This window comes from Pygocentrus nattereri, chromosome 16, assembly GCF_015220715.1.
Source record: "Pygocentrus nattereri isolate fPygNat1 chromosome 16, fPygNat1.pri, whole genome shotgun sequence".
Lineage (NCBI taxonomy): Eukaryota > Metazoa > Chordata > Actinopteri > Characiformes > Serrasalmidae > Pygocentrus > Pygocentrus nattereri.
In genome coordinates, this window is record NC_051226.1 from 11,779,344 (window position 1) to 11,793,854 (window position 14,511).

Genomic DNA, 14,511 nt, shown 5'->3' on the forward strand with positions numbered 1-14,511 from the left:
GCCTCTTGTAGCCGGCACCAGCATCGTCCTCCTCCTCCTGCCGTCACTCCCGTACATCAGGGGAGCTCGGGCTTTGTGCTCCACCCCTCCACACTCGCGGCTCTCTCTCCGGCGTCCTCTGTGTTCGGGCCTGCCTTTCTGCCGGCTCTCTCGGCCGTCATCGTCGGGGCCTGGGGGTGGGCGCATGCCACAATTACATTTATGTAGGTCTATGTAGTTGTCATGACATGCTTATTTAGGAGTCATGCAGCCTTATAAACCATACACTACAGTTAAGTGTTACCTTTAAATTTTAACATTGTTTACACAGTTCATCAAACTGTGCTTTCCTTCTCTAGCAACAATCATTACTTTCTAGTTGATCTATAGCCTTAATAATGCTGGGTAGTTCATTGACAGAGACAGTTCTGTCTGTATCTGATGCCTTTACTTCTGGTTTCCTCTCTCTTCAGTTGCATTCCATTGACATTTCCTTCCGTCCTTTGTAAACACCTCCACACCCTCCTTTCTCTCTTTAAACCTGTGTTAATCCTGACCTCTTACACATCGTTTGGTATGCTTTCCTCAGGTTTACTATCAAACTCCCTCAGTTATGGTCTTAACTAGTCCCAAGATAACAAAAAATAATAAATGACTTCTTTAAAAATTGCTGTAATATTACTGTAAGTCCTTCTCACAAGGTCACCATCTGTCCATGGTCTGGGAAAAACCCAAACACAAACATCCTGAGTATAGTCACTTGGAGACTGTGTAGGAAGAGAAAGAAAATAGCACTTACAGATTTTTTCCAGAGAAGAAGAGAGGAAGAGTGGATAGTTGTTTTTAATTGGTATAATAATTAGTCATGTTAGAGGGGAAGAAGAGGGGCAGTGGCGAGAAGAGACCAGATTTTCCGGAAGATACTTTAAGCTGTGGTGCACAGTTAAAAATGGCAACGATAAATGACCACCCTGTGAACCTAGGGCAGAGAGAAAGAAAGAGGGAGAGCGAGAGAGAGAGAGAGAGAGAGAGAGACAGAGAGAGACAGAGAGCGAGAGAGAGAGAAAGAGGGAGAGAGAGAGAGACAGAGAGAGACAGAGAGAGAGAGAGAGAGAGAGAGAGAGAGAGAGAGAAAGAGAGATTGAGAGAGACTGAGAGAGAGAGAATACTTACAGTGTGTTTTTTATTATTTATTTATTGTGCAGGTAAGGTCAGTGTTGGAACTGACCACTTTGTGTCTGTATCTGGTCAGAAAGTGGTAGCCGTTGTTTGATGGTAAAATTTGCTATTTCTATTCATGACAAAATGTACACACAACTCACATTTTGAGGAAAAAAGAGTATAAACTTTGTGATCTTTTAAACTCAATGACTCAAATATGTGTGATCTTTTAAACTCAATGACATTATATTTTGCTACAAAATATTGTTAAATTTGATCTGTTTGTTTTCTTTTCTTTTAATTTTTAAATGGAAACTGAATATCTTTTACATATCATTTTAACAGGCAAGCAGCAGCTATGCATTAGTTTAATAAATCAACTCTTTTTCTCTTTTTATTTAGAGCCTTGCGTTTTATACAGAGCCATTTCATGCTTAAAGGGACTCTTCTATTGTTATGATGTCAAACTTGTAACAATAGCAGAACCCTTTTTGGTGCTACTTTAAAAAAGGTTATATGTAGCACCACATGCAACACTTTCTCTGTCAATCTGAAGAACCATACCACCATGCACAAACCATTTAAGCATTCACATAGTTCTATAGAGAACTCATGGTTCTAAATAGAAACACAGCCTTCACTGAAGAACCTTTGAAGAACCGTCTTTTTTAAGATTGTATATTCACCTCATTAATCTCAGGCTTATTACATACGAAGGCTGATTATTTACCACCTACTTTGGCTGTAATGCAAACTAGCTTATTCTGTTATTCTGAGGTCATAGAAGTGTGCAGTAAATCTTTGGGCCCACCAAAGAGTCCTGGCCAATTAAGGGGTCAACAGAAATCACACAGTATGTACAGAACCGTCTTCTGTGACCTTGTGATTACCTTTGAGTAAAAAGAGAAGACCACCAGCTCTTTAAATTCAGGATTTGAACTGGTAATTTTACATTTGTTGCACATTAGTTTATTTTCTTTTCATTTTAAAATAGAAACTGAATATCTTTTATAAGATTCTCAGAATGCTTGACAACCAAAAGTCATTTCTAAAAAGAAGTTATAATGAGATCTTTGCAGAGAATCACTGATCAAAGTACTTTATCTTTATTAATATTAATTATATTGAGTGTTATTTGTGTAGTAAAACACCTCTGGAATATTTCATTTTAAAATTCTTCCAAACAGCAGCTGATTTCAGTCTTGGAGTGAGTGGTTAAACCGGTCTTAGTGCCCTTGCTGTCATACTGAGGGGTTTCCTGCAGAGGGCGCAAAGAAGCAGCATCAGTTAGTCAAACTCTCAAAGCAGATTGTTCAAGATTCAAGAATCTTGGAATATAAGAACTTAAGAATAACACTAAAAACAATTGTAAAAAAAAGTTAAAAATTACAGTTGTATGTGCAAAGTTGGAAGAAAAATGAAAGTTACGTGTGTGTATGTGTAAGTGCGTAGAACAGCGGTTCATACATTATTGAAACTGGACCAGCTGTTTGGACACTATAACATAGGTGAACTGATTTATGCATATAAATGGAATCTAGATAAGCTTTTCCAATGCAAACAAGAAAGACATTCACTTAAGTCAAAAGTTTCCTGATATCAGAAATTGTATTTGAACATGTACAGCTGTCATTAACACTAGTAAATAATACAATTTGACCTGTAAAAATCATGGATTAATGTGGATCTTAAATGCTACAATAAAAATGGCATTGGGAATGTGAAACATGCTATTCTCACATGTAGACAAAGAATTTTTACATGTAACAATTCAGTTTTCATTGCTTAGAAACGTCAACATATATTTTATCTTCTGAAAATTGAACACATGTTCACATTTAATTCACACCACTAAAAGTGTTTTCTTCCATTAGAATGAACTGCGCACACTCCAAGTGAAAATGTCATTTTTACTTCACATGTAGCCAGGACCCGAATTGCCCATTCAAATTACAAAATAAAAAGCCAAAACTGCAACAGCAAAATAGGCATTAAATACTCTAATTCAAAAACAATTCTAAATAAAAAAGAATTGTTTTAGGTATTTTTTAAAACTGCCCATTTGCTTGAACTAGACCCCAGTTATCTTTTCTTTTTGTGTAACCGTTGGCCCATGGATTGTTGTTGTGTGTCAGAATGCACACTGTGTTGCAGTGCATGCTGGGGACTGTAGTGTCTCAATGTGAAACAGGCTAATAAGAACAGAAAATTACAGTAATTTTGCAGGCTAAATAGGGTCATGTCGTGGGCTTTACTTGGTCCACTGGCCTTGTGTTTGACACATGGTTTTAATGTTTTCATTCTCTGTGTATTTTCCTCAGGATGAGGTGCCGCAGTTAACCTGCACCACTAATTTTGTTTGTTTCAGGCTCTGCAGTAGGTAAGATTCGTTTTAACTCCTCTGTCAGAAGGAATAATAGACCAATTCACTTTCTCAAGCATATGTTGTATCAGTACCTTATGTAACATTTCACTGGAATAGGTTTCTAGATAATGTCTGCTGGATAAATGTTTGGCTTCTGCCACAAAATTTTTCCTTGACACCCAAGGTGAAGGATGAATCATAAAATGTAAAATCTGCCCTGCAAAATGTTACATGCCCTAAAAGTCTGAAGAACTAGCACACAACCTTGTGTGTACTAATGGATGCTGATCTTAATTGAAGCAGTCATGTTTAAGCGGTTAATCACCCTAAGAATATCATCGAGATCAGAGATTTTCTGGCTAAAGCCGACCTGGAGAAACGCATCCACACCTTTAGAATTGATTACTCTAACAGTCTCCTAACTGGACACTCAACAAGGACATCAACTTAAGTTGATTCAAATTGCAGCTGCCAGAGTCTGACTAGGAGTAAAAGAAGGGAACACATCACTCCCCCTCATTCTTAAGCCCTTCAACTGACTAAAAGCAAGTTACAGAACATTCTTTAAGGTACTTTTACTGGTCTATAAATCACTTACTGGTGAAGGACTGGCATATTTGATATGCTGGAGGGAAGTCCTGCTGAAGGTGAAGACTAAACATGGAGAAGCAGAGTTTGGCTACAATGATGCTCTTAAATGGAACCAGTTGACAGACAGCATTGGAAGAGCCCTGAAACTAGACACTTTTAAATCTGGGCTGAAAACATTTGAACAGCATTCATCTCAGTTTAAAACTCCAGCTATGACAGCATTTTATTTTTCTAAAGTAGTTTTTTTTTCCATTTTAATGATTCTTCTCTTTTAAAATTTGTTTTAATAGCGTTTGCCTCATTCATTTCTATTCTCCTTTAAATCGTTACTTTTTAAATTACAATCTGAATTATCTTTGCATTTCCATCATTTGTAAAGCACCTTAAATGACTGCAGTGTGTGAAGAGTGTTCAATAAGTAGACTTGCTTTGCCAAAAATAAATCCAGTATTGTTACTAATTGTTATTTTGTGATAGCGAACATGAAACAGTCCTCTGTCTCTTCTGGTACTGCCTATATTCTGGATGACTGGCAAGACATATTTAGATTTATAATTGATCAGCTATGTGAAGATTCCTCCTTGTTGTGGAAGGATATGGCGCTTGGGTTCATGAATTATAATGAAATCAGAGAATAATAGTATTACTTAGTAAATATAGTGCTGTTTCAAGCTCAATTCCACATTCAAATATTCCAAACTTTACACGTTCATATGTAGCACTTAAGGAATTTGAGCACAACCTGAAGCTTCCCATGTGGAACAATATATAGACATGTACACTGCTCAAAAAAATAAAGGGAACACTCAAATTACATCCTAGATCTGAATGAAATACTCATTGAATACTTTGTTCTGTACAAAGTTGAATATGCTGACAATCACAAAAAAAAGGGAAATCAAATTTATTAACCAATGGAGGCCTGGATTTGGAGTCACACACAAAATTAAAGTGGAAAAACACACGACAGGCTGATCCAACTTTGATGTAATGTCCTTAAAACAAGTCAAAATGAGGCTCAGTATTGTGTGTGGCCTCCACGTGCCTGTATGACCTCCCTACAACGCCTGGGCATGCTCCTGATGAGGTGGTGGATGGTCTCCCGAGGGATCTCCTCCCAGACCTGGACTAAAGCATCCGCCAACTCCTGGACAGTCTGTGGTGCAACGTGCCGTTGGTGGATGGAGTGAGACATGATGTCCCAGATGTGCTCAATCGGATTCAGGTCTGGGGAACGGGTGGGCCAGTCCATAGCTTCAATGCCTTCATCTTGCAGGAACTGCTGACACACTCCAGCCACATGAGGTCTAGCATTGTCCTGCATTAGGAGGAACCCAGGGCCAACCGCACCAGCATATGGTCTCACAAGGGGTCTGAGGATCTCATCTCGGTACCTAACAGCAGTCAGGCTACCTCTGGCAAGCACATGGAGGGCTGTGCAGCCCTCCAAAGAAATGCCACCCCACACCATTACTGACCCACTGCCAAACCGGTCATATTGGAGTTATATTGTGTTGTTTAAGTGTTCCCTTTATTTTTTTTGAGCAGTGTATTTGAACATTGCTGTCCAAGCCAAAATTCATTCCAAACACTAAAATGCATCTCAGAAAATATTGCCATATTAACCAAATATATTTTGAAATACATTTTATTAATACATGTAAGGTGAAATATTACACATAGAAATATACCACAAAAAAATAAACATTTGTAAATGTATTTATCAAAATGTACAAAAATGACCAAAATACTTGTTTGATGCACTTTATTCTTTGGATACCATTTGAAATGAATTATTATTGATTTATATTAATTTTACATTTAAGCAAATGAACTCTGAACACAGCAAAAAAGGTGATGTAGGTATTGATTCACTGACACACATTTTGTGTGAGCACTATCTTACCACACATGGTTACCTGGTTAATGAAAAGTCATTAGTGCTCATTCAGCTCAGGTGTATTTTAGTTAAATCTGTGATCTTTGTTAAAACTACACATCACTGAAAAAATACAATAAATACAAAAATACAAATGGATTTTAAATGTATGTTTAACAAGTACATTGTGGCCATTTTCACTGCAAAAATGGTATACAATGCAAATACTTGGTAAAGTCATTTGTAATATATTTTTCCATATGGGTCATGGGTCAGCTGTGAAAACACTCTCGGTATTGTTTCATCTGAGCTGTAATTTGTTTTCTAAATCATAAATCATTATTTTATTTCTGCATCTTTAATTAACTACTTGTAACGCTATTGGTATCATTTCATTAGAATTGTAGATGTTTCTTAGTTACGTATTTAATTACTTAAAATTTTTTGCCATATGGTAACAATTTCTTTATCTCAATTTTACTTAAATGCTGTAATATAAAATCTGTGTTTTACTATTTAATTGTGCAAAAAAGGGTCTTTTACTTTAAAAAGACAAATACGTCATGACATCACAGGACCAGGATTTTTATAATGGTCTTTTTATAATGGTCTTTTTATAATGGTCTTTTTTGGATTTTTTATAATGGTCTATACATTCCAGTTGAAATTGTATTCATCCACGTACATTTTACTAAGTGTAAATTGGATTTGTTTGTTCTTGTTTTCAGTGAAAGGACGTTTGTAGAGAAAAAAATAGAGTTTATGATTTTTTTTTTTAGATTTTGTCCTGTTGTGTCTTTGGCACGTGGCAAAAAATTTACCAAATATCCCACTTTTAAAAAATGAAATGTATTTTTTCATATATTTACATTATTCAGGCAATTTTTATTTTTTTATTTTAAATAATAAAAACATTTTTAACATGTTTAAGTAATAATTTGTGTAATAGAGGATTTAAAAAGTCGTCGCTGTTAAAAAAAAAAAAAACAGAAACCTCCTGAAATCTCGCGAGAGTAGGCGGGTCAGCGGCTCTTCATGGCCTTTTGCTGGGAGCGCACGCGCCTTCTTTCTGCGGGAGCTTCTGGAGCGCGAGGAGCGCAGCGCGTCGCGCATCATGGTAAAGACGTTTAAAGCTTTTACTTTCATTTAAACCTGTAGATAAAACTCAGATACCAGCGCCGCACCCTTAACAATGCTTTAACTGCGCTGCAGCCAAAGTGACCAGGTCCAGAAATGGCTTCTGCAGTGTGGTAGTTGAGTGATCTTACTGTCTGCTTGAAGTCGAACGCCTTCATCTAATTCCCCGCTCCACCTTAAACGGTGCAGCAGTTGCGTTCATGATCGTGCGCCAGAATGTAAGAACAGCACCTTTTAAGGTGTGACGGGAAATTAGATGAAGAAGCCAACTTGAGCGCCGTTAGCCGTTAGTAGGCCTCAGCCTGGCTTCCTGGGTTGTTGGCGGACACCGCAGCAAAACGAAGGAAAACACCCAGTTGGTGGGTGACCGTGAGCGGTGTGTGTTATTTACGTTGTGTACTAATGTGCTCTGGAAAGGGCGTCGAGTTTAAGGTACAGTAAAGAGTGGCGAATGAGCTCTACGGGAGAAACACGTGGAACCTTTGGCTCACGCATGTGTTAGCTGACCTAGCTAGGTTAGCTAATGTGCGCGTTTAGGCCCTGTGCTAACGGCATACATGGCCTAGTTTCTCCAGGACCAGGATTAAAAAACTACAGCGTTTCGTGTACGTTCCCCAACGTCGTTATGAAGACCTAAAATTTTCTGGAGGTTCTGGGGGTCACGTATTTCTACAGCAGCGTTAAGTGGAGACCACGTGTTTGCCTTTCTGCAGCTTTGATGGAAATTGACCTGTGTTCTGTAGCTACAGCGCTTGAAGGGGTTTAATGTAAACGTTAAAGTGGTCGGTTGTAAAATGATTAAATATAGAACACCTACCCTGGCCTGCCCTGATTTCTGGTGATAGGAACCAGCGATCACCATGTCTACAGCACAAATATGGCTGTTGTGTTTACTATCCAGAACCAACACGTGTCTTATGCGTTTTTATATGTAAGCTAATGTCGAGGATTTTCTGTTAGGACTGTTTTGCCCTAGATTGCCCTGCATGTACTCCTCCACTGTGAATGGATGAAAATATTTCAACCCAAAATTTTATCACCCAACTATCACTCTTCAGACTTCGTGTTTCTGTTGCTGCCACTGTGAACAATCGACATGGCAGATTTCTCTAAAACGGAGCATTTCACATCGAGCCACTCAGAATAACTTTGTTTACATCTCAGCCAATTAACTTTTGAGAATTTAGAACTATTGAAAAATCATGGGAGTTTCTTTAATCAAAAACATTAAACCTTATTCAAGACACCCCCACCACCACCTTTTTGGAGGGAAAAGTGGTGAAAGTTTATAAGTCTACATGTCTGTAGTGATGGACCATTTCCAGCATTGTCACATTGCGAAAACGCTCGGTTCCCCCCACCCCCCTTGTTCACAGACCTTAGTCTGTGCTTAAACGTGGAGGCGCGTCTATAACCGGAGAGGTGTTGATTTTTGGCTTTCTCCCCCCCACCAGGTTCTCTTACATGTGCTGTTTGAACATGCGGCTGGCTATGCCCTATTTGCCGTCAAAGAGGTGGAAGAGATTGGCATGCTTTTGCCACAGGTGTGTTTTTTTTTTGTGCAGTAAATATGACTAAAGATATGTATATAATCTGTAGTGCTGATGATCTTAATTCATGTGTGTTTTTTTTCCCCCCACTCAGGTTGAGGAAAGTGTCTTAAATGTTGGAAAATTCAACAGTGTTGTTAAACTGGCAGCTTTTTTCCCCTTCAAGTCTGCACAGACTGCGCTTGAAAACATAAATGCAATTTCAGAAGGTAAGTTAAATATTTTTTTAAGATGAGGCTCAGATGTTGTGATGTACTAATAATCTGTCAATCCACTGAATTATTGTGCTGACAGCATACCATAAAACTGAACACCTGAGCAAAATAAATTTGATGCATGCTGTTTATTAGGTTCTTAATATGGCTGGGATCCAGTATATTTGGTTAGTTATTAATCAACTTTTGCACAAACTTTTGTTAGGAGTCGTCCATGCAGATCTTAAGCTGTTTTTGGAAACCAACTTGCCTTCTGTGGGCAAAAAGAAGGCCCTGCTAGGAGTGGCTGATGGCAAGATTGGTGCAGCGCTGCAGGAGGAATTGGGACTGTCTATCCAGACAGGAGGAGTGGTGGCAGAGATACTTAGAGGTTTGAAGACTTTGCTTGAACTTTTTGTACATGTGTGCAGTGGCTTCTTCTGTGGTGATGTGTCTTTATCCACTGACGTCTGATGGTTCATACTGAAAAGCTGAACAGTTGGGCCTACATGACAAGCATTTCTCTAACCTCACCTTGGTTTTTTTTACTAATGTCTTCTCTATTCTCAGGTGTGCGCCTGCACTTTCATTCCCTGGTGAAAGGCCTCACGGCTCAGGCTGCCTCCAAAGCCCAGCTTGGTCTGGGTCACAGTTACTCTAGAGCCAAGGTCAAGTTCAACGTCAATAGAGCTGATAACATGATCATCCAGTCCATCGCCCTTCTTGATCAGCTAGACAAGGACATCAACACGTTCTCCATGCGTGTGCGGTATGCAGGTTCTGTTCTGAGTGGAGTTGCTGTGCTCGTAAACTAACCTCAGGCTCAGCTGGCTGTCTCTGTGTGGTGTGTGAGCCTGAGTACTAACTGATTTTTTAAAAAAAAGATTTGCCACTTTAACTATTCTCTAATCTTATTTACATCCCTTGTGTGATAATCTATAGGCAGTAGAGTGCAAGCAATATGGCAGAAACGCCAAGCTCATAGTGCAGTTTACACATCCAGAGAAGTGTTTCACAAAGGGTCTGTTATCCATATATTTTAAACCAAGAAGTCATTGTCCAATAAAAAAAGATGAAAATGGCAAGCAGATGTACAAGAAAAACATGTCGGCCACGTTTCCTAAACCAGGGCTATGGTTGCCTGAATTAGCTTTACAGAAAAATACAAATTCAGTAAAATAGCAAAGAAATGAGGTGCACACATTTGAGGACAGTAGCATCACCTCTGATGGTTACGGTCATAAAATATAGATTTGAAGTACCAATCACATCTACGTATATTTTTGAGTACAATGTTTTTTCTGCCATTACTGATATGGTTTTTATATAACCTGACTTCAATAACCTGCATCCTTAAATAAGAGACCAGGGACATTATTGTTGGACAATCTTCACTTTTGACCTGTTCTCTGGCTTAAAGAGCCCGTCTTATGAAATGCTTCTCTGATCAGTACAATAAAATGTTGCTCAAGCGAATGTGGAATAAACTGTATATTAAGGCTAGTGCCATATTGCTGGGTTGTCTTGCTTGTTTGCATTGAGGTGTTGTGTGTCAGTGCTGTTCACATTCTTTGGCCTCTCTCCAATGGGTTTTTAAGCCTGTGGAGACCGTGGGGCTCTGAATGTGACGTGCACTCAGCAGCCTCCCGGTGCTTACCGCAGACAGCGCCCCCTACTGTGCTGGCTGTACAGAAAAAGGAGGGACACTAAAGCCCGTTCTTGGGCATGCTCAGTCTGTCTATTGAGGCAGACCACCACCTGAGGCGGAGACAGTCAGCCTAGTTTGGACTAGCCAGCAACTTCGGTGTGAGATGTCTTACTAATTCTATATTTTTAAGCTTAATGCTTTGTTTTCAGTGCTACTTTTATTTGTTTTCAGTGAGTGGTATGGCTACCACTTCCCAGAGCTGATTAAAATTGTCAGTGACAATTCAACATATTGCAAGCTGGCCAAGTTGATTGGCAACAGAAAGGAGCTGAGTGAGGAGAGCTTGGAGGCTCTGGAGGAGGTCACCATGGACAGTGCTAAAGCACAGGCCATCCTTGAGGCCTCTCGCAGTTCCATGGGTAGGAGTCATGGCTCTTTGTGCTTTTTAGTGTTCTCTGACTCAGAAGTTATGATGTCTTTATAATCTGTCAATCCACTGAACCCATGTGCTGACAGCATATCATTAACTGAACATCTGAGCAGCTTTAGGATGTGAGAATTTAAGTTGCTGGAAATCTTGTTCATCTGAAATCACTGCCTTCCAGGTATGGACATCTCCCCTATTGACCTGATCAACATTGAGAGCTTCTCCAGCAGAGTTGTGTCCCTCACTGCTTACAGACAAGAACTGCAGGAGTACTTGCGCTCTAAAATGGGCCAAGTGGCCCCCAATCTAGCAGCCCTCATTGGAGAAGTGGTATGTTTTTGTTTGTTGTTTTTTTTTTTTTTTTTTTAAATAGCTTAATCAATTTGAAGTTGAGAGAAATTTACCTAAGGTGATTATTTATGTATACTGCATTATATCAAGTGTTAAGGATTATGTTTTACAGCACCTAAAATTTGTGACGGGGGCATTTTTGTGTAATTCTGTAGCACAGCTCAGGCTCATTGGTTAGTTAAAAATTGTGTTCTTGGTGTGTCATTACGCAAATATATCATTGGGATTCTCTCACAGTACTAAAGAACCTCACTTATGTAGAGGCTAATAGAGACGAGACATTGTCTTCGTGTCAGGGGGAAAAAAAGCTTATCTTTAGCCATCTGCTCCAAAGAGCTCATCTTTCAGAAGTTCCTCTTACCTTCAAGATGCAATTTCATAAAGTGGGGTTCCTGGTCATTAGACCCCAAAATCTGAATCTTTATGCTACGAAAGCCTCTCTGTAGCATGCAAGTTGTTTTTGCTGGATTGTTCCTTACAACTACCTCCCTATAACAGTTTTTGCCCTGTAGTTCATTTAAGGTGAAAGTGTTTTGCAAGCTTCTGAATTTAGTCATAACTTGAATTTGAGCCACTCTCGATGTGATCACTCATGAGGTTTAGCTAATCAACTCTATGCTTTTAGGTGGGTGCTCGTCTTATTTCTCACGCTGGCAGCTTGACTAACCTGGCCAAGTATCCGGCCTCTACAGTGCAGATCCTGGGAGCGGAGAAGGCCCTGTTCAGGTACTGGGGCTCCCCTTCCCTGCTGGGGTTTCAGGCGGCTGCAGTGATGGCAGGGCTGGGGCGACGTCATTGTGGTTGATTTGTGTGTTAACATAAATGCACACCAAAAGTGATCCCACTCTTCACCCCCCCCCCCCAGGTCTGAGCAGCCGCCCAGGGCTCTTGGAGGTAGTTATAGTAGAGTTGGCACCTGTGTGGCTCCTGTGTTCTGGGCAGTGGTGTCATTTCATTTAGTACACTTAATGTTTTATTTTGTAGACTGCTTTAACTTGTTCCATAAATCTAGGGCACTGAAGACCAGAGGGAATACGCCAAAGTACGGCCTCATCTTCCATTCCACATTCATCGGCCGTGCAGCCGCCAAGAATAAGGGTCGTATTTCCCGTTACCTTGCTAACAAGTGCACCATTGCCTCCCGGATTGACTGCTTCTCAGGTGGGCTTTGCTGTTTACAGAACGATGAAGTTGTGTTCTGATTTCTTGCTATGATGCTTTTTATTTTTCGTCATCAGTATCCCACCCCTGTGGGGAGTGGGTGTTGAAGAAATTACACTGAGCAAAGTCATTGAACCTAAAAAGTCATGTGCTATTTAGCTTGATGTCACAAAGTCTTTCTTTCTGTATTAGAGGTTCCAACAAGTGTTTTTGGAGACAAACTCCGTGACCAGGTGGAAGAGCGCCTGTCTTTTTATGAGACCGGCGAGACACCAAGGAAGAACCTGGATGTTATGAAAGAGGCAGTGGTAGAGGTTGGTGGATCTTATTTACACTTGCATTTCTTTGCTGTGAGTGATGATGCATCTTCCCTGACTCCAACATGGAGGCATAAACTGATTTAATGAGCCTGACGCAGCACTTAATGCTAGTAAGTTTTGAATTCTTTTGAGCAGTTGGAATTTGAAAGGGTGCGCTCTTTCTCCACAGGCAAGTGAAGCAGCAGCAGAGATCAAGCGCAAACTTGAGAAGAAAGAGAAGAAGAAAAAGAAGCGTGAAAAGAGGAGACTAGAGGCTCTGTCCACAGCTGAAGGAGAGGAGGAAGTTGAGGTCAAGAAGCGCAAATCCAATGGAGATGCTGAAGCCCGTGTAAGTGGTTATTGCTGTGTAGGGCCAGGCATGTTTATTAAAATGTGTGGTTACCCAGACTTTGCTTAGCATTGCTTAATAAAGCAATTCAAGTTAACTTTTGTTTTTGCTGACCATGCAACATACACAGCATAGAGGCACAAGTGCCTGAAATTTAGCTTCATTAAAGATCTACATATGGAAAGAAAAAAAAAATTGAAAAAATGTATTGTTTAGGAGGTTGGTATGTAAGTGATGGTATGTAAAATCAGGTTCCTGAGGGGAGAGACATCAGCATCTGCTCTTGACCGAACCCTGCATGACTAGACTAGAGCCAGAACCTTCACATGGACCGGTCTCTTTAAAGGACATGCTAGAGAAAAGCTCCTCCGAACCATTGACAAACCCTTCTCAGTGGGTTTGTTCACTGAAGTGAGCAGGACAGCTTTTGAGTCAGTTTGAGGCTTGATTTCTCCCCCCCCCCCCCCCCCCCCCCCCCCCCCCCTTCTCTTATGTACTTATTTCTTTTTGTGCACCTTTTCCATCTCAAGGAAAATGGAGAAACTGAGGAGACGGTTGTGAAGAAGAAAAAGAAAAAGGCAGATGTAGAAGTGAAGGAGGAGGAGGAAGAGGTCATGACAAATGGTGTGGATGAGGCAGCTCCTGCTAAAAAGAAAAAGAAGAGAAAGAGTGAGGCAGTGGAGCCTGAAGTGAAGGAAGAAGAAGCTGAGGCACAAGAGCCTCAACAGACTGAGAAGAAAAAGAAGAAAAAGAAAAAGGCAGAGGATGAATAAGATGGATCCGTCCTGTCTTTCAATACTGAACTGTTTTTTGGGTTTTTTCTTTTTTTTAAGTACTGTACAGCTTTTTTTTTTTTGACTGAATGCCCTTTGGTATGGATGATGTATGGCAAGAATGTGTGAGAGGAACCTTGGTGTCCTTAGCTTGTAAAGCCTGAAAGGAGCATTTATCATAAACCATTGAAAGAATACTATAAGCTTTGTTACGCATTGCTGTTTGACTTGTTCCAAATGATTGGGCACCTATGATCTAATAAATTCAGCTCTGTGCCTTGAGTCCAAAGTAGTTTTGCACACTTTAACATCAGTGATCAGATTTTGTGATGCTTTTTATCCTAACTGTAAGAAAAGATTATGTACAATTACATTATGAACATTCTGCATGTAATGCATATTCAGAATTGAGATTTTGGGAAATGCTATATGAGACCCACATGCTTATGTAATCTGGCTTGGCACAAAATGTATAGGAGTACTTTTTTTTTTTAATGGTATTTCACACCTGTGGAAGTTGATACTTGAGCATAAATGGCTGCTTTCATGGTGTTGAATATCCTGTGACCTGAGGGTTACTGTCTTGCTAAACTTTTTTTATTAAAATGTTTAAAACATTCCCTTTTCCCTCTTCATCCAGAATTGTA

At 39.9% G+C, this 14,511-nt stretch overlaps 1 protein-coding gene and 1 non-coding gene across 2 annotated transcripts; both read left to right on the forward strand.

The window, feature by feature from the left end:
• The first annotated feature begins 6,986 nt into the window (after window positions 1-6,986).
• Window positions 6,987-14,482, forward strand: nop56 (NOP56 ribonucleoprotein homolog). The gene is made up of 12 exons (XM_017686592.2): window positions 6,987-7,092; window positions 8,567-8,656; window positions 8,757-8,871; window positions 9,083-9,247; window positions 9,427-9,625; window positions 10,736-10,923; window positions 11,110-11,261; window positions 11,908-12,008; window positions 12,295-12,443; window positions 12,636-12,757; window positions 12,933-13,091; window positions 13,622-14,482. The coding sequence occupies exons 1-12, from the start codon at window positions 7,090-7,092 to the stop codon at window positions 13,862-13,864; spliced, it is 1,686 nt and encodes a 561-aa protein (XP_017542081.1). The 5' UTR covers window positions 6,987-7,089; the 3' UTR covers window positions 13,865-14,482.
• On the forward strand, window positions 12,793-12,859 carry LOC119265480. Its single transcript, XR_005131673.1, has one exon. It is a non-coding gene; the product is annotated as a small nucleolar RNA SNORD57 (small nucleolar RNA).
• Window positions 14,483-14,511: the final 29 nt, after the last annotated feature.